Here is a 19,869-nt window from a genome sequence, read left to right as displayed (position 1 = left end):
AGCCACATTCTCAGCTGGGTACAAGCTGCTTATTAGGGCAGATCGCAAACCCCAGCTTCCAGCACTGGTGCCACCTCCCATCCTCACCTTTGTCTGCAGATCCCATGTTGATGTGTCATGCTGGGTGCTGCCATGAGTATTCACCAGCACTGTCTTGCAGATTGCCATGAGATCTCCCTTTTGCACTTCTTCACCCAGTTTAGGTGCTGCTTGTGGGCCCTTTGGTGCACAAACCACCCTGGGGAACTCCCAGCGGGTGTCAACCCAAGAGCCTCAGCCAAAGTTGGCATTGCTCTGTATCCACTTCCACAGCCCCAGCAGGACAAACTGGGCACCTCTAGCCTTAGAGCATGGAACCATGTGACAGGAGATCACATACATCCCCACCACCCATCTGTTAAGCAGTGTACCATATGTAGTAGCAGCGAGTACCAATGGCGAGTTCCAGTGCAGCGCAGCACAAGGCCATGGTAGATGGGTTGAACTAATCCCTGATCATCTCAGCCTGGCTCAGCTGCTGCTGGGAGAGGGGAGGAATGTAACATGATTGCTGTTTTCATGGTAAGAAGCAGATATTTACTGTTGTTACTGCTCATCAGAGAATACTTCAAAACACTCAAGAACCATCATCCAGACTTCAGACTGCTTTAGCAGGGAGGAGAAAACGGTCCTAATGGCACGGTGTAGGGCTGTTTGAGTTCACACAGCCACAATCTTTCCCCAGCTGCATATCGCACGAGCAATATTCTATGGCATGGCATGAAAACCACCCTGTGGAGAAGGAAAGACCATGGCAGCTCCATCTGAGAGAGCTTCTTCCTGCTCTTTGCCTAAGAGGGGATAGAGGAGGTGCAGATCTCAGTGCCGGTGCTATTGCCAGGCTCCTTCCAGGCCTTGCCTTCCAGCCAGGTGGGTGAGCTGTGGACTGCCAGGGTTCTGCCTTCAGCATGGGGCAGATGGTCTGAGTGGCTGATGAGCAGACTCAAAACCAGAGCTATAAAAACGAGGAGCTCAATTTCAGTTGTAAAATCATTTTTTTATTGTTACAAATATACATATGAATAAAACCCCTTCAGCCTGTAACGTAAGTGGGATACCTGTGAAACCTGCGCCCCTTCCCCAAAAGCAGAAATGTCTTTACAGATGCCCAACTATTGTTCTCGTAGAATTACACATTGAAAGGAAGCTAATATGCGGACAGAACCGAAGAAGGTCTCTAGAAAACACCAATATTCATAAAATTTCCATTGCCCTCATTCCAACCAACTATATACATTAATACATGAACGTGGAAGCATAACAAGATTATATGTCATTCAGATCCTTCTCCGTTGTGCTTTTCGACGGTACACAAATGTAAGCGCTGGAGCTTTATGTACAGTACAAGAACAGGAAGAAAGAAGCTCCCTATGGGAGAATGTAAAAACCATACCCAAGCATTTAATATATATAATCTATACAAATTATTTTATTAGTGTGCTCTTAATATAATTACAATGTGCAATTGCATACCGCAAGAATATATTTATAGGTAAGTCACGTGCAGGTTTGACACATTTACATTCAGCAGTACAACACATTACCTGCTGTACAGTGTACGAGCGTAAGACGGTGTCCAGTTAATTTGCTTTGCTTTCCCAACGCCCTAATGCAGGGCATTCTTTGTAGCTGCTTCGGAGGAAGTTCAAGTAGAATACATGAAAGGATTGCTGGCTTTAGCAAAGGCATTGGAAGGAATGTCTGAGTGAGACAGAACAGAAATTAAGGACCGAATCAACACCAACTGATTGTAGCTGGAATGGCGTTTGGAAGATCAGCTTCGCTGCGTGGGGATGTACCTGTGGTGATAGAGCAGCCGGCTGGAAGGGCTGCTGATTGCTGTACCCTGACTGTTATCAAAGCTCTCGCACTTGGACCGATGGCTAAACAAAAATAAAATCTTTATCTGCCTCTTCACCAGAGTCACTGGACTTGCTTCCCTGATGGCCGTCTTTACTTAAGGATCGCTGCTTCAGCTCCTGGAACTCGTGGGACTGGTGCCCGGGGCTTCTTTTGGCAGCTGTACAAAACACAGAAATGGGTCTTAGTAATGACAGCAGAAAGGAGGAGAGGAAAAAAGTCATTCCTGCATAGGGTGCCTGCTCCCACTCCCACAGTAATCACTTAAATTATGAATTCGACCTGAAAGAAGGTGAGAGACATGGAGAGAAGGAAAAATATGGAGTGAACTCCTCCCCAGTGCTGGCTGATGAGCAGTCAAACCTGAAATATGAAACTCCGTACACCTCAGTGTGACACAGACAGGCGTTACAGTTAGAAAAAGCCTGGAGGCTTCCTCCGCATCACATCACAAGCAAACTGAGGACCTGGATTACAGACAATGCCCTCCTTACTGTGAGGGTGCCTTGTCAGGACCCTCCTCAGCACAGCAGTGCACAGCCTGGACCCTTCTCCTCAAACAGACACTGAGCCTGACCTGCACCAGCACTCCTTCTGTTTGCCCAGCACAATAAAGCTGAGGAAGGTCAGCGTTATCCCCTAAACCTATAAACTTTAAAATGAAATGGGAAAAAAAAAAAAGGTTTTAAAATGTTGTTCAGACATCTGATCAGGTAAATGGTCTAAAATTTCCATAGAAACAAGAGTTTTATTAGGCACAGCAATGGAAGAGAGGTTTTACAAGGGCTGATGTCTACAGTACCCCATGCTTCCCATCAAAATGAACCTTTACACAGATGGCAAACATCCAGCATGTCTTTGATGCACCTTTTCCCCTGGATTAAGCCATGGGGCCACCCAGTTGTGCCTGAAAGCTCTGCCTGGCTTTCTTTGGCACAGTCTTTATCCAGTTCTGCATCTCTGCTATAGTGAGAGCAGAGCGGACACATCCAGCACTCACTCTATGGGACAGACCCACACCTTGCATACACGGCACATTTCTGACCCAACCAGTCCTCCCAAGTCCAGTATACCTTTTTCCTCATGCGCGCTAGCCAAAACATGGGATGAAATAAGAGCTAGTAATTACACAATCATTGCTTTCTTATCCCTACTTTATAAACTGGGAGAGAAAAGGATTTTGAGAAAATTCTTTTAAAGCTATTTAACCCAACAAATTTAAGATACCCAAATTCTACTTAAAAGTAAAATAACATATGAAATAAAATAACAAGTTTGGTATTTCCACCTTCCCAAACACTGCTTTTCAAAGAAACAGGTGCACCCTGTGGCTCTGAATCATTCTTGATAATTGTACCTGCGAGTAATTGCATGGCTGTTGTTTGAGCTTCCATTCGCTCTTCAAATAAAACCCAGAACACATGCTGCAGCAGCTGTTTGCATTTATGGCCTAATAAAACGAGATGGGCAGTTTGCCCCCAAAATGCCTGAAAAATACATTGGGCAGGTAAGTCCATATACTGCAAGCAGACTGCAGTAAAAGCCCTCATGAAATCATAGAATCACCAAGGTTGGAAAAGACCAAAAAGATCATCCAGTCCAACCGTTCACCTATTACCAATAGCTCCCACTAAACCATGTCTCTCAGCACAACATCCAGTCATTCCTTGAATAACCCCAGGGGGTCGGTGACTCCACCACCTCCCTGGGCAGTCCATTCCAGTGCCTGACCACCCTTTCTGAGAAGTAAAAAAATGACATTGAAGCGACCTGCAGAGATCTGCAGCAGCATCTCTGCTTTTGAAACTCACTTTATTGGAGATCTACTTCAGAATTAACTAAAATAATTCGGTTGCGATGTTGAAAAGAGGTTCCAAATATGAGTGGGTTAAGTTCGATTCCACAATGTGATCAGAAAATCTGGGCTGAGGAAAGAGAGGGGCAGATGGGAAGGTTCTTTCTGTTTCCTCATCAGGATAGAATGAATGATGGGAAATACACAGAAGGAATACACGATGTCCTATAAGTAGAAGAGCTATGAGTAAATGCAAATGCAAAAGGTACTCAAACACCTCACTAAAGGCTGCAGAAAGAAAGTAATTTGGAATCATTGTTTAAACAAGCTGGTTATGAGGTTACAGAGAAGCATGGAAACACGAACCATTTGGGAACAGGAGATTTCACGTTTTAAAAACACGTAGTTCAACCAGCCATTCTTATAGTTTATTGAATGAGCTCACTGTAAGTCCAAGGTGCTTTTCAAGAGGTGCAGCACATTGTTGGGTTTGGGTCCCTGTGGGTTTTATTTTTGTTTTTGTTTCTTCCGGCTGAGAACAACACACTGTATCAAAATACGCTGATTTTCCCCGTTCTCAAATGGTTGTGACAGTGCTGAAGCTGGCACTAAAAATACTCAGGTTGAAATGTGTTTTGAGATACTTCAGCGCACGCATCATAGAATCACAGACTGGCTCAGGGTGGTTGGAAGAGACCTTAAAGCCCACTCAGTTCCAGCCCCCTGCTGTGGGCAGGGTTGTCACCCAGTAGATCAGGCTGCCCCGCAGTGCAGAATGATGATGAATGTCTCATGGGACTTTCACCCTTCTCACACTACACTGACAGAGCAGCACCCTTTCAAGGCTTCTTTGCTACCACAGCTCTTAGTGATCATTAGTGCCAGCTGTTGAGCACCATCCAGATGAAAAATGAAACTGGAAACTGCTAACCAGGAGCTGGCTGAGCCTTCCTCAGCCCAAGCACACTGCCTTCCTCTTCTGCACTGGCAGAGCACTGCCCCGAAGTGGCTCCCTCTCCTCCGGATGACTTGGCACAGTCATGGTCTGCAGCTTTTTTTTGACCTTCTCCTGTTCGCTCTAGCGGGGAAACGGATCTGTTTATACCCCATAGTGTACAGAGGCCCATATACAGAAAGTATTAAGTAGCATAAATAATTTCAATTTGTCATCCCATCTAATCAATCACTCAAAGAGCAGCAATCGATACGCCAGATGCTCTCTTAAATCTAGTCTGGATATTTGCGTATGTTGGTAACTGCAGCCTGACCTTACAGATAGTCTGTGCAAAGAAGTGCATTTGGGTATTGCCCCATGCAGCACAGTTAAACTCATTCACATAAAGCAACTTTATAATGAAGTATCATGCAATTTGCAGCTTTCTTTGGCAGTAGCCGTAATTTTGTTTATGAACTTAGGTGGATTTGCAGTGATTTACCAGTTGCAGAAATAAATTGAGCACGCTAGTCTGAAAGGAAGCAGAATGCAAGGAAGGAGGAATGACCAAAAGTAGAACAGTAACAGAGAGAGAAGTTAACTTGACAAAGAATAAAAATCAAAAGAGACAGAATTCAGTCTTTTCCAAACACCTCAACGCAAAGCATAGCAGCCATGTAAGGATCCAGAAACACAATGTTATTCATTCCAAGCTACTATTAATAAAATTCTCACAGTGCAGCAGCAGCAACTACGATACTGTCTCAGCTTGGATGAGTCTTCTATGTAGGCAAAGTGAAAGAGAGCAGTGAGGGAGGAAGGCAGCATCCAACGCCTTTTCTACAAGGATTTGTACACTGAGCCAATAAATTTTAACAATGAAGTGACACCCATTTCATATATAACAGTCACAAACTACAGGAACTTATAAAATCTGTGCTGCATTGGAGGTTGCTGTAATTCAAAAGGATTGTAACTACAACTCCTTATTTCCTCCTTCTCCATTGTCTCCTCTCATGACAAGGAGACTTAGAGCACAGCAGCGGTGAGGCCAACCTCATGTGGAACGTGTCTGCAACAATTCCCACTGCACTGGGCATCTCCACATATGCAGCAGAAAGTTCTCTGCCTGGTGAAAAGCTGGCCAGGAAACAAGGGCTCTAGGACATGCATTTATCAGAGAGCAACTGAAAGAGTCAAGTGTGGCGAGAGCCTTTGATCGCAACCATTCTCAGCATGATGGCACCAGTTAAGTAACCCTGGTCCCTAAGCTGTGGCTCAGTTCACCTGTCTCAGTGCAGACTCCGATGGGACTAAAGGCAGGAATAAAACCAGGCTCCTCCCATCAGTGGGTGACAGTGAACTCTGTGGGCCGCACAACTGCTGCTTTTTCACAACCCGGTGTGATATATCTGCTCTGACTCATCTGCCCCATCCCATCCTGCAGGGAAGTCCTGGCAGAGTGTGAAGGGTCACCCCTTTGTCTCACAACTTATGTGATTTTTCCAGTCTGGATATGATGGGAATCACCTTAAGATGGAAATGTGATTCATTATCTTTCTCCAGGAGAGTCCAAAGGATGGAGGTCTCACCCTCAGATTTCAATGATGTCTTTGTTCCAGCTAACACCATGCTGAACAATAGTTCTGTGACTATTCCTCTGTCTCATACTTTTGAAGGAAGCCTTACCTCCTCTGAGAGCCAGGGCAAGGAAATGCTTCCGCACAAGCAGAAATCCAGAAAATCATGAAAAGCAGCAAAGAGATGCCAGCGGTCTATTATTGTGGGTTAAAAGTACCAAGCATTGCCCTGACACACCACAACATATCTCCCAAGTGTGAGGTGAGCCCAGTCACATGCGTTAATACACACAGAGCAAAAGGCCAGCTGCAAGGAAGAATAAGGGCTGCTCCTCTGGGACTTTACTGACCAACAGAGCTGCATCTCACATTGTTATCTGTGACAATACCAATCGACATCTTGAATCAGACCAAACAAAAACATAACATACACAACACAAACATCCCTTAATTGTTCAGTTAGATCATCTGTAACAAGAAATTCATCTTGGTTTGATGAAGCAAATAAAATGTAGAGAGCATCAACCCATGGGTGGAGAAGGGGTGAAAAGACACGACCAGACACACTCTCCTCTTTTTTCGTCAATACGAATAATCCTCTTCCCTTCCAAGAGGAAACAACGACACCTAGTAGATGAAAATCATGAGTGGACCAACACTCCTACCTTCTTGAGAAAACGATCTGACTGTGGGGCTGCTCTGACCATCCTTCTCTTTATCAGAGGGAACTTTCTTCAGCACAGGTGGAAGCAGGGCAACTTTTGGGGAGCTGGGGCCAGAAGGAGAATCTGGAGCATCCTCTGTGGAAAATCATGAACAAAAGGTGAGAGCTCACAAAAGGCGAACCTTCGCAATTGGACCAAAGTTCAACACAACATAAAACAAAGAAACAGCTAGAATCTGTATCAGAAAAAGAAGAAACTGGGTAGTTATATTAAGAGAACATATGATGGTCCTCAGTCCAGGTGAAAGAATCTTTATAGCCAGAGATATCAATTCTGGCATTTTTAATGGGTTTTACTACAGTAGCACAAATAGAAAACAACTTCATGCAAGACATAAGCATGCAATTTGTAACTAACAGCTGAAAATAATTTTGGATGGATTTTTGGAAATATTTGTTCAATTCATGCCTTTATAGTTCTGAAACATAATGAACCAATCAAGTTAGACGTCCTGCTTCACTGTTTTAAGGCATAAAAGTGAATCAGTGGGAAAAAAAATAAATCATAAATAATCTACAGCACTCTATACTTGCAGGAATAAATTGCCACTACATGGCATGATAGTATCTGTAAAGGTTTTCTAAAGAGAAAAAAAAAGCAAAATACTTTGACTTAGGTTAGCTGGAATTTAAATTCAAATCCATACTTTAAACCATCTGGATATTTTGTTTCTCTAAAAGGTTGAATGCACATTATATATAGCAAATTGACTACCATTTTCACAATCCTCACAAGAACACATTTTCAACCTTAAACCAGACAGCTTTCATTCGGATGGTAAGCAAGTACAGCTATAATGGGTTACTTAAACTGCTTTCCAGTACCTGAAGGGGCCTACATAAAAGCTGGGGAGGGACTTTTTATAAGGGCAGGCAGCAACAGGACAAGGGGACATGGCTTAATCTGGAAGAGGGCAGATTTAGACTAGATATCATGGAGAAATTCTTTACTGTGAGGGTGGTGAGACACTGGAACAGGTTACCCAGTGAGGCTGTGGATGCTCCCTCCCTGGAAGCATTGAAGGCCAGGCTGGATGGGGCTCTGAGCAACCTGGTCTAGAGGGAGGTATCCCTGCCTATAGCAGGGGGTTGGAACTAGAGGATCTTAAAGGTTCCTTCCAACTGAAACCATTCTATGATTCTGTTCTACAATACTTGTGGAATAGATATATTATGAATTTGGAACACGAGTTAATTCAGCTGCAAATTGGAAATTAATAGGAATCTATCCTACCGTTAACACAAATTGGTCATCACAAAGGAGTCAATCTTGTTCATTTCAGCAGGCAAAAGTGATGACTTTCCAAAAGCAACTCGGTCTGAATGGATGCAGTAATAATCAAGACCTCCACATGCCTGTGAGGCCAGGTGCTTTGGAAAACTTGGTAACAGCATCAAGCTCTGTGCATGAGCGCTGTGCTTGGCAAACACAGCTATGTGTTTCTGAAATAAAGCTGATATATCTTGTGCTTTACCAAGGAATCACTTTCAGTCTTAAATGATTTGAAGACATCTGAGCTGTGCACTGTTGCCTCAGATTACTTAGCAATAATTTGCTACCATTACTTTGGTCTCATCACCATAAACAACAGCAGGAGCAAGAATACAAATAGGATTATTGTTTGGCTTCCTCATCACATCACCTATGTGACCTTAGCTTGCAAGTCAATACAAGTACTATGAAAGAAATTAGACTGCAGCAGAGACGATGCTGGTTTGCTGCCACCCAAGGAGCTGGCTTATTACTAGCAAATATTAATTGCTTTCTGTAAGCCCGCAGTAGGCTCCTCTCTGCAGGAAATACGAACTGGTAGAAACAGATAGCTTAGGTCCGTTTGCTACAAAATATTTTGAGATAACACGCTGCCTATTTCGTAGATTAAGCATCATGAGATAAGCTATGCTTTCCCATTGTATTCATCTTTAGAAGCATTTTGCCCAACAACTCAATGACCATTTCTGAAACGACCAGTAAAACAAAGCCATCCGCAACCTGATGGTGATTCTGAACATGAACAGCACTCCACCCACTTGTGCGCAAAGGCAGCTTAAGCAATGTCAGGCACACATTAAGGCAATTAAGAGGCTTTATCATCCATTTACTCCCTTTCCCCCTCAGATATGTAATCTTTCTCAGGTCATTGGTAAGCATGGGAGAAGCCTAGAGGCAATGCTCACATTGTTCAATTAGCAGCAGTAAGTTCCATTTGCTACAGCAACTAGGAGAGTAAGTAACTAGCATTTAATTCCTCTAAACTGCAATGGTTATACTTTGAGAAAAGGGAGTTGTGTCATCAGCCTATTGAATAGCAGTCAGTGTATAGAAGATCTGCCTCATGATATTGGAAATATTCAGGTAATATACGGGTGGGAGGCTGGGACAGAGCAGAAGTTAATAAATAACCATTCAGTTGGCAGTCCAGCAGTGCTGTAAAATCATAGATACAATTAATTCCAATCAAAAATAATAAGGAAAGAATCACAGGCAAAATAAGGTAAAAGAGAATGAGAAACAGTTGTTTGGACTAATTATTAACAGGCATTCACTCAGGGAGCTAAAGAGCCAAAAAACCCCAAGGGCTTCAGTATTTAGAGTCAGGTGCTCAGAGAAAATAGTATTGTCAGCACAATTATAACACATTTTCGTTCTGAAGCAGATCTCTGAGCATTCCTATGAGAGCAGGCTAACTCAGAACAGCTCTGTCAGTGTTTCCACTGCTTCTCCTCAGATTTTACTGTCGCTGGGCTAAATCATTTTAAATAACCACATTTGAATTATGGCAGAGGGAGATGGAAAAGAAGGAAGCAAGTCAAGAGCAAGTGACTGAAGAATTCATCTGTATTTAACTTCTGATCAGTCTGCAGCCCTGGGTGTCTCCTCCATGACCCACAGAAACTCCACTCAGAAGTACCCAGCAGCTCCTCACCAGTGCGAGAGGCAGAGCGTGGTTTCTGTGGCACCGTGGGCCGTCCTGCCAGGCTGGGTTTCGTTGACTGCAGTGGGGGTTTGGGGCTGGTTGGCGTATTGGAAGAACTTCTTGCCTTTGCTGCAGCTTCTGCCTTTGGTTCAGCTTTCGCATTTTTTTCAGATGATGCTGAGACAGAGTCACCTTTATTGCAGGCAAACCGACTCTCTGGAAGGGTCTGCGAGAGTTTAGGCACTAAAATACAAATGGACACAAATTACAGCCTCATGCAATGTGGAAGGTTCAGTGTGCATGCACACTTATATAGAAAACACCTTTACTAGTTCACATACACACACAAAAAACCTTGTAGCATTGGTAAAGTGACTCCTATCACCACAGGAAGAGCATCTATACCCATCAATTCTTACATGTGCTAAGATAAAAAACTGCCTCACAGGTGACGACATCTCCAGTCTGTTTAAATACATTTGGGTCGATGTCTGGCTGGACCTCATTCTCCCTTGATCATTCTGGGAGCAGATGGCATGGCCTACCTGCTGAGGAAGCAGCAATGGATCAGTAGAAAAGGCAGCCTTTGGCTGATTTGTGCCTCTACAGACAAAAGGTTGGCTGCCCAAAATCAACAGAGAAATCCTGGCCCAGAAAATAAATCTGGAACGCGTGGTCAGCAGGCTACATTTTGTTATTTGTTGCTTTTAGCAAGCTCTGAAAAGATATTGAAACTCAGAGGAGATCAAAGTACTCTTTAGTTAATATTTTGATTGATTTAACAACACTGTGTGTGGACTACGGTTTCTATGCATTAGCAAGTTTATAAACATATTATCCTAAACAAAGATCGAAGTATTTATGCATAAAACTACGTTCACTTCCAAGGCATAAATCAGTTCTATTTAGCTGTGCCAGTTGGTAAAAAGCCCGCTGGACATTAAGATGCAAGCAAGCAAAATGCTTGCCCTACTTTTCTATTTTGAGGAAGATGAAAGCTTGTATGTGGCAGGTATAGCGATAATCCTGGAATCTGTATACTAGCTTGGGACATTCAACAGTCATCACATCTTTATTCTCAGAAACAAAACGACAGACTAACTGAAAATGTAGACTGTAGAGGCCACAATCTGCTCAGACTTGACCTACCTACCTGCTATTCCCTTTCAGAAATCCTGCTTGTTTACAGGAATGCAAAGCACAGCCATTTCAAAAACAATGGGAGAGGAATGTTGGATATAGTTTGTTGCAAGCCAATGTCCAAAAAATCTCTACAAAGCTCTTCTTCAGCCCAGCTAGAGTTAAATTCTGGCTAACCAGAGGAGCTGTGTGCTTGCATACATATTTGTGTGAGCATGTGACAGGGAGAGATTGTGTCTGCATGTGTGCAACAGACCTCTGTGCTGTGAGCAAAACAGCAGGACTCTTTCTCCACCTGTGCCTGAATGCATACAAAAGAGCAGACAATATCAAAGTGTGAAGCAAAGAATAAGAACAACACCACCTTATTTTCCTTCTGAATCTGTCTATAGCTTGAGTAACATCCAGACATTTTTCCATTAACTCTCTTTCTTGTCTTCCTGACCCCAGGCCTGCTAATTTTATTAGAATGCAGTAAGTTAAAATAAATTAACCCAAAACAAAGACAAACTGTAGCTGCAGTAGTGAAGAGCAGCCTCAGGGAGCTCTCAAGCAAGAGTGACAAAGAAAGAACTGACAAGCTGGAGGGCAGAAGGAAGAGGCATGAACAGTGCAGGGAGGTGGGGTGAAATGTGCCATATACAGAGACAAGGACTGGAGAAAAACTGGGGTCAGATACCCACAGTTATGCTAATATCCCAAGTATATGTAATTCTGGCTCCTCTGATTTGTTAGACAGTATCAGGAGACACATACAGTATGAACAGTACTTCTCAAAAGACAAGCAGGCTGACCTAAGGTTGCTGATTTATAGCTTGCTTTAACATGCTGTGCACAAGTGGCCTCTTAAAATCAGCTTTAGAAAGGCAGAAATACTCCTAATTGATTTCCAAAGTGCTCAACCAAGCTGCCCACTTTTGGATTTAGATTTCAGCCCAGTCTGCGTGCCCAGCAATCAGGCACTCCTCTTGCACCAAGATGCATGTATTTAGGCATCGCCATTTCAAGACTACAGCCTGACAAGGGCCTTCGGCCAGTGCAAAGCAGGACTAGCCACAAATGAAATGGAGCTGTAAACACTAAGTTTACTTATGTTATTTTGTGCATGCGGGCTGTGTCCCAGGCCCTACAACTCTGCAAACTGCCCTAGCTTTGTTCATGTCAGCTAAAGCCTGGGAAGCGCCAGTGCCCATTGCCTGTGAGAAGAGCCCAAAGCCAGGACTGTAAGAGCTGTTACTTACAGTGACTACCATTAACCTTGCAAACTAGTCATGCTGAAGCCTACAGATATATCCAGAAGTTTCAATTCCATGCATGAAGACGTTTTTGCTGGCTTCTGAATCCACTTCAGCTCTGGTATCTCCACTGCAAATCAGGACTCTTTGGGTGGAGTCCCAGGAACATCCTGAGTTCTTTCCCTTCTTTGGGATGCATAGCACAAGTGTAAAGCAACTAGCCATGAGCACAGACTTTAAGCTAGCTTCAAGATAAGTGCCGTCAAACACAGTACAAACATGACCTTGTTTCTAACGCTGCTCACTTAACTGTAACTTCATATTTTGCTTAAGCAAACATTAGGTGTGCAATTTGGAGAGCAAAGTTGTATCAAGAGCCCCAGGCTGTACCTGTACCACTTCCATCCAGTCGTTCTGAGCTCACTGCTGCATCAGAAGGATCCTTGGAAGGTGTGTCATTCCCAAGTTTCTGCAAGAGTGAGAAAAGCTCTCATGTTAATAATAGATCTGTAAATAATATAACTCTATGTTTCTGTTAGTAAAAAGTGTAGATTCAGAAACTATAAGGCAGAGAAAGTAGTGTTAGTATCATTCACTGGATGCAATTCCTTGTTTCATGTCCTGGAAATCCAGGGTGGGAAGCAAACGGAGTTAATCCCGTATACATACAAGTGTCTAGCAAGACTGCAATTACACCCTGCCTCCTGCATGACTGGTCTGATCATGTGCAGGAGTTAAAACTAAGTGGTCAGCTAATGGAGTTGAAACTAAAAAAGTCTTTTCTCCAAAGACAGCTCCACGTTTTCAAAATGACACCTTCAGGTTTAAAAGAAAAAGTCCTTTTTTTTTTCTACAAGCTTTTCATATAAAACCATCTGTATGTTAAAAACCATGCGTAAACATAACAAATTGTTTTCCCATCAGAAGCATTCTAGAAACATAATCATTTTAAGAGTTAAGAGTGGTAAGCTACATTGTCTTTACAGGCGAAATAATGATCCATCTAAAGCTGACGGGAACATTAAGCTATAGGAAGTCTGAGTGAAAGCTCCAGATTTATTTTTATTCCTGTTTCTTGTCTGTTATTGATATTTTGTCTGCTCCTCATTTACCATTCCCCATTTACTGGTTCTTTCTTCCATATCTTGGTAAACAAAATACTCTTTGAGAAATAAATTACCAACACTTTCTTCACAAAATAAAAAATAAAATATAATAATAAATCTTCCCATTAACTTACACCAACAGACCTGCTTTTCTACGTAGATACTGAAAATACATGCATTCTTATTTAGCTACTTTATTACATTTAATTGCTCTTTAGGACAATATGGAAACTAATTCACTGGAGCTCCTTCCTCCTTCAAGTTCTGGGACTGTTAGGGAAATGCTACCATGTACTGAGTCCAAGTACAAAAGCAGTGTTGGCATTTAGTGTGGCACTTAAAGGTGCAGTTAGGATGTCAGCGTGTGTGGCTAGCTACCATACACGCATTGCAAACTGCAGTTCTGAGACAACGCAAAATGCTTATGACTAAAATTTATACTGATAAGCTGTTAAGCATTTCAGGTAAACGCAGACAAATTTACCATCTAGATAAATAACGACCAGGGTCTACTTTTAGAAGGAATGTACGCAGAGTTGGGAAATACTGATGATGGGTACATAAACAGGTTGCATATGAGCTTGATCTGCTCTTAGGTCTTACACGAGGTATTTAAAAATTCAGTCTGTAAACACTAGATGGGGCTAAAAGACCTTGTTAGGCACGCATGGCAAGAACAGTCATTGCACATATTTATCTAGCAATTCTCACATTGTATTCTAAGCAAAAGAAAACAAAAAAGCATTTACCATCTTTCCATCTACTGTGCACCTGCTCATCACTTGTATCTGTAACAAGACTGCAGGAGGGTATGAATAATATAGTAAATACCTTCTGGTTTTGTTTTCACGTAAAATAGCTCAGAATATAAGCAGCCATCTGCACCTTAAAGGAAATATAATTCTCCATCATGCTAGAATTCTGATAAATTTGAAGATACTGGGGAAGTTGGTGCCATATCTATGATTCTATATCCCTCCTAAGTAATTTAATAGCCATGGGATGCTCTGTGGCTCAACCATCAGAATACTTTATATTTCTCAGCTTCATGAATGCCATGAATAAAAGTGCAAAACTGAACCATTTGCTATTGCAGTCTAGGATAAAGTATGCAAAAAATTCTTTTGAACAGTCGTTCAATTTGGTATGGTCTGGACAACATTAAGAAGCAAACCGGTGCCCCGCTGTGTGTGAGATTCAGCTTTCTTGTTGTTATTAAAAAAAACCTGAGACACGTCAACTTATGAAATACGCAACAAAAATAAGATCAATGACCTCTTAAAAAAAAATTCCAAATCAATTATTTTCTTAAAAGTTTCTCTTTCTTGTATTCATATATCAACAACAGGAAGAGAGCGAGAAACCAATGGCAAACATGAAAGGGGCATTTTTTTTTGTTCCAAACTGAGAAAGAAAGCAGAACGTGAAAAGCACAGTAACAGTGGGGAAAGGTAACAGCTCCTTTTTGAGAGATGGAATTCGGGTTTTCAATCAGTGGTAGAAAAGGTAATCAATGGGAGTAGACGTACATTCATAGACTACCTCAAATGCATCATCCCGGATGCGACCAACTTCAGATGACAGAAATTGAAGAGCACCAAGCACACACTTCATCCCATTGTAAAAATTTATGTTAGCTGGAGGAAATCTACTGTATGCTGCAGCAAACTACAACACTTCTATTTACAATCATACAGGATTTAATTGAAAACTTGGTGTCTTAGAAATCAATTAGACTGTGGGCACTATGCAGCGCCTGTTAGAAAGGTGGGAATTGGAATTTCCTTAGAGATATAATTTTCATGCTGAGGGTCACTTTAACATGCCATAGGCCTCTGCTTTAGCTTGAATTTGTTTATTACAAGACCAGAGGGTTTGCAGCAATGGTTCAGTCATCATAGCAAGTACTGACAGACAACTGAATGCCTTACTCAGACACAGTAAGAAACAGAGTAGCATTTTAAAAAGATGAAAACGAGGGCAAAGTTTACACATAAGCTTTGCCATTAAGTAACATCTTCCAAGTCACGGCAGGGTAATGGTGGGGAGTGGATAGCGCATGAGTGCCCTGCATGCTGAGGAGAAGAATATAAATTACTGATCCTTTGGTAACTTTAGAGCACACCAATCGCAGCTGGGATGAAGCAGGGGCTGACAGTAGGAAGTTCAAAGGGAAATGGGCATCAAGCAAAATAGTTTGGCACAAAAAGCTTTGTAGCAATGTGAGGGTATTTCCACACAAAGATAACGGGGAGCTCTTTTTTTATATATATGATTATTTTCTTTGAGAGTTAGTATTTAAAATACAGAAGTCCAAGTCATGAAAATAAATTGAAGGGCACACAGAGTAAATAGCCTTTCCTAGCTTTAGATAAAACATCCATCTACTATACGTGAACAAATCGCAGACCACATAGAGTGAAGACAAACTGCGCTAGTTTGGGTGTTAGTTGCCCTGAAATTACTCTGTAATACATGCAAACAATTGTGTCCTCTTTTGCTCTTGTATTGGTGTAACCTCAAGTGCAATAGCTGATGCTGCCTCCCCAGCACAAGGATAAAAACTGCAGGCTTGAGGGCATGGCTTCTATATGTGCAGACTGGTCCTTGGCGAGGGCATTCACATTTAATCACAACAACACAAGGCAATTCTTTGTCAGGAAAACTCTGCAATTCCTGGTAGAAAACAGGAATGATATGACAAGACCCAGTCCCTGTATCCCCTCCACTGAAGACACTTATTTTTTGTTCATTTTTTACAACTCAAGAGAAATCAAATTGCCTTCACCTTCTGAGCAGAGGCTGCTCTCTTCTCCTGCTTGGCTTTCATTTCTGCGAGAAGTCCACTGCCCATCACCTGCACACCATACCTCCGGCCTCCTTGTGGGCTTCCTTTGCTGTCACCTCTTTCAGCCTTTGCAGCATCATCTGGCTGCATCTCTTCCAGTGAATCCGGCGTCTTTAACTCCTCAGATCGCTCTGTACCACCATTTTGCTCTGTAGATTTTAGCTCCTTCTTACTTGAGTCCACCTGACTTTTTGACGCAACCTTGGGTGAGGAGGGCTCCTCAGCCACCACCACAGTCTGAGGACGTTCAGATTTGGAGCCTCTTGATTTGATTAAGTTAAGGAAGCCACTCTTCCTTGAGTCCCTTTTCTTCTTCTCATCTCCTCCTTCACTGGGCTCACTGCTCTCTGAAGCTTTCGTTGATGGTCTCCTAATAAAAGACATGGACATTTTATTCTCTTTTCCCCTTCCCTCCCCTATCTATTCTCAATAGTACAAAATGCCTTCCCCTGGGCAGAGCAAGCCTTTTATATGATCCATATGTTGCCCGAGGCTCAGATTAAATTGAAACCTGAACAATTAACATTAGTCATACTGTCTTGAGAATTCCTGAATTCCTGGACCAGCCTTGTGCATGGAACAATGAAAAGTAGCAGCCATGTCATATGCCTGTGCCTGTCTGTTTTCAATACCAGTGAGGTGTTGCTTCAGCAGAGCTCTGCCTCATCTGTTTATGCACATATAATTTCACACTGTTCTTTTTCCAGAGAATGTCACCTCTAGTTTTGATCTACCTGCAGTTATAAGGAGGGTAACTGATCCAAACACATGACTTGCAGAAGCTTTGGGAGGGGAACAAAGAACTAGTTGGTAGAGCTGTCTTCTCTTACAAAGGAACATGGAGACAACATCTTTATAATGCAGATGCTCATCCTCAGAAACAAAACCCAATAAAACTTAGTTATAAAAAAAACAAACCAAAACAACGACACAAGAAAACACACAAAAACAACCCAACAACAACAACAAAAACCAACCAGTCAAAACCAAAACAAACAGAAACCCCAAATGTTGTTAAGATTTTCAAAGGCATCTTACAGGCAGAGTATTCATGCTTAAGGGATAGCTGAGTGCACAACATTTCTGCATGAACACTCCAACTGTAAAGACACATTGATGAAGCAAATGGAGACAGCTCATGAGAGCAAAGATCTATGAGCAAAGCACATGGCCAGGGATGTGCACTCAAAGATAGTGAGAGATCATGGAGACATCTGAAATGAACGGCTAGTGGGAGCCCAAGGGAAACACTGTAGGATGCTGTGGTCTGCCAGTACCCTGAATTTAACCTGGTTAATCCACTGTTCAAAGCTACCACGATTTTACCAGTACACACAGAACTTCACACATGGCTTCACATGTCACTACCCATTTTTGTAACACGCTGATTTAAAAACATTTGCTATTCCTGACACAGTTATCTACCAGTTAACACCTACCATTTCCCTTAATGGATGTCACAGACAGTACAGAAGACGTCATTTCAACTTGCCCATAGTTTCTCACTTAAGTTATGTAAGTATTTTTGTGTGTGTATAAATGCAAACATGCATTAGTGCACAAACTTCTAGGTATACAACCAGCTACACGGAGTTATATAAGCTACTTTTTTCCCCTCTATACAAAGCTAAAGGAGAGATGACTTTCAGACAAATTTATTACCTAAATCTGGAATATTTAAACTGCTTAAAAATATTTAGCATGTATTTCTACAACTTTCACAATCCTGTATGTGCCTGATGAGTCCTGTCTACACAGACACACCTGTGTGTGTACTATTGGCACTGAAGAGACGAGACGCAACAAATACACTGCTTTGATTTAGTTCTAATGGGCTCCACTGACAGGCAACATTGAGTTAGCTAAGTTATAAACATACCCACGAGTCTATATTTCACACCAAATGGTATATTGAGGCAATTCATTTCAAAGTAGTCATTTTTAAGGGAGGGTAATTCAATTCACTGTGTTATCCTAGGCAAACAAGGCATTTTCTGACTTTGCCTGGATAATGAGAACAGAATTCAACAACAACTTTTGAGTAGAACTGATAATTTCCAAGCTATGGATTTAAAAATAAAATTAAATTAAAAGCAACAACAAACCACATGAAGTGAACTTACTTTGAATCCATCTTTGTGACTTTCTTTGTGAAAAATTCATCCACACCTTCATCTACTCTTCCCATGAGACCATTCTGTTCACCATCTGGAGGCACTCCAGCAGATACCTGACAGAAGAAAATCTCACTATAGCATAAAATAGCAGAGATGTGTTTGTTTATATGATAATTACTAAGAATCAAGATGTTATTAAAGTTGTGCATATCAACCAAACTTTAGTGCAAAGGAAGCACTACCAAAATTCTCCCTTTACTCAGGCCAGTTGATGCACTACAGTAAACTCAAAGCAACAGTGGCAAATTGGATATCACAGCTGGGAACTGCATGATGTCAGGAATCAAATGCCTTGTGCTTTTGAGAATAGATCATACGTTTAGATAGAAACAAAATAAGCAGAAAAGGAAAAAAAAAATCCTGATCCTGCATTTACAGTGGTCACCTGCAGAGAAAGTGTTTTCAACAACTGTCTGTTACCCCGTTTCAACCCCCCCCTTCTCTCTAAAAGTTCAGTTCATTTCAGTATAAACCCCAACAGAACTAAATATCTTTCCTTTGCCCACCCACCCCAAGTTCAAAGTTTATGTTTATTCCCTCGTGGCTTCCAGGCTAGGATATCTTACAAAGAACAAATCATTTTTCCAGCAAAGCTAGAAAAGTACGGCTACAATCATCTCCTCTAGATCCACTACATTTAAACACTGAAATAATGGCAATGGGAAAGAAACAACCCTTCAACCATTTGTTCTGGTTGGACAGGAGTCGGAAGGTTTGGCTAAGAAAATCGTGACTTGTAAAGTGAAAAGCAAAATTGACAGAAACTTCTGATCCATATCAATCAGTGTGGATCTGAGACTGTGCCTTTTGCATCTCCAGTGCTTCTCCAAACTACTGCTTTCTGTAGCAGCAAAGTGGCAAAAACATCAGCAAATCAATTCTGCAAACAATGACAGGGTCTACTTGTGATTCTAACCGTTAACATTTGGCCGTTTCATTTTTTGGAAGCATGAAGCAAACATCTTAGGTCTTCTGAATTTTTGTTTAGACTTATTATTAAGGTCAGAAGTCATAAGGAATTAAATGGTCCATAAAAAAGGCAGAGACAAATGATTTCAAGCTAAAAGAGTTCCTTTCAATTTCTGCAACTAATTAAACTCCTATTTCCTAACTAACTCCATGCAGCGGAGCATTCTGAGAACATTGCATTGTCATGGAAAGTAGCACCTCCTTGTTACAAGAAGTAAGCTTTCTGTTTCCACTGAGCAAGACATTTTGTGTTCTGGCCATCAGCCTACCAGCAGAGCACTTGCCCTCCCATGACCCTATTCCTTCCCCACCCCTATGCTGATGGCAAACGATGCACTGAGTACATTCAGATGAGAAGCAATTTAGCAATTCGGAAAACATGTGCATTCTGCAGAGTTGGAATCAGAAGAAGTAAACACAGATGTGTTTTCCTTATAATGTCAAAACCAGACTGTCTTCCTGCGACTTCTACCTTTCCTTGTAAAGCACAAGGGAATGGAAAATTGGCTTGGATATCCCCCCCCCTGCTTGAAGGCTTCACCAC

At 41.9% G+C, this 19,869-nt stretch overlaps 1 protein-coding gene across 3 annotated transcripts in view; it reads right to left on the bottom strand.

Annotated features, from left to right (window-relative positions):
* Positions 1-1,018: 1,018 nt before the first annotated feature.
* Positions 1,019-19,869, bottom strand: part of CARMIL1 (capping protein regulator and myosin 1 linker 1) — a 172,123-nt gene continuing 153,272 nt past the window's right edge. For all 3 annotated transcript variants that reach the window (XM_072329262.1, XM_072329261.1, XM_072329263.1), the window contains 6 exons: positions 18,303-18,409; positions 16,120-16,549; positions 12,616-12,694; positions 9,860-10,093; positions 6,874-7,008; positions 1,019-2,059 (listed from right to left, as the gene is read on the bottom strand). In XM_072329262.1, coding sequence (XP_072185363.1) covers positions 1,923-2,059; positions 6,874-7,008; positions 9,860-10,093; positions 12,616-12,694; positions 16,120-16,549; positions 18,303-18,409 — 1,122 coding nt within the window. In that variant the 3' untranslated portion in view covers positions 1,019-1,922. The remainder of the gene's footprint in view (positions 2,060-6,873; positions 7,009-9,859; positions 10,094-12,615; positions 12,695-16,119; positions 16,550-18,302; positions 18,410-19,869) is intronic.

This window comes from Excalfactoria chinensis, chromosome 2, assembly GCF_039878825.1.
Source record: "Excalfactoria chinensis isolate bCotChi1 chromosome 2, bCotChi1.hap2, whole genome shotgun sequence".
Lineage (NCBI taxonomy): Eukaryota > Metazoa > Chordata > Aves > Galliformes > Phasianidae > Excalfactoria > Excalfactoria chinensis.
Note: the sequence above shows the minus strand (reverse complement) of the source record. Positions and strands in the feature narration are given on the sequence as shown.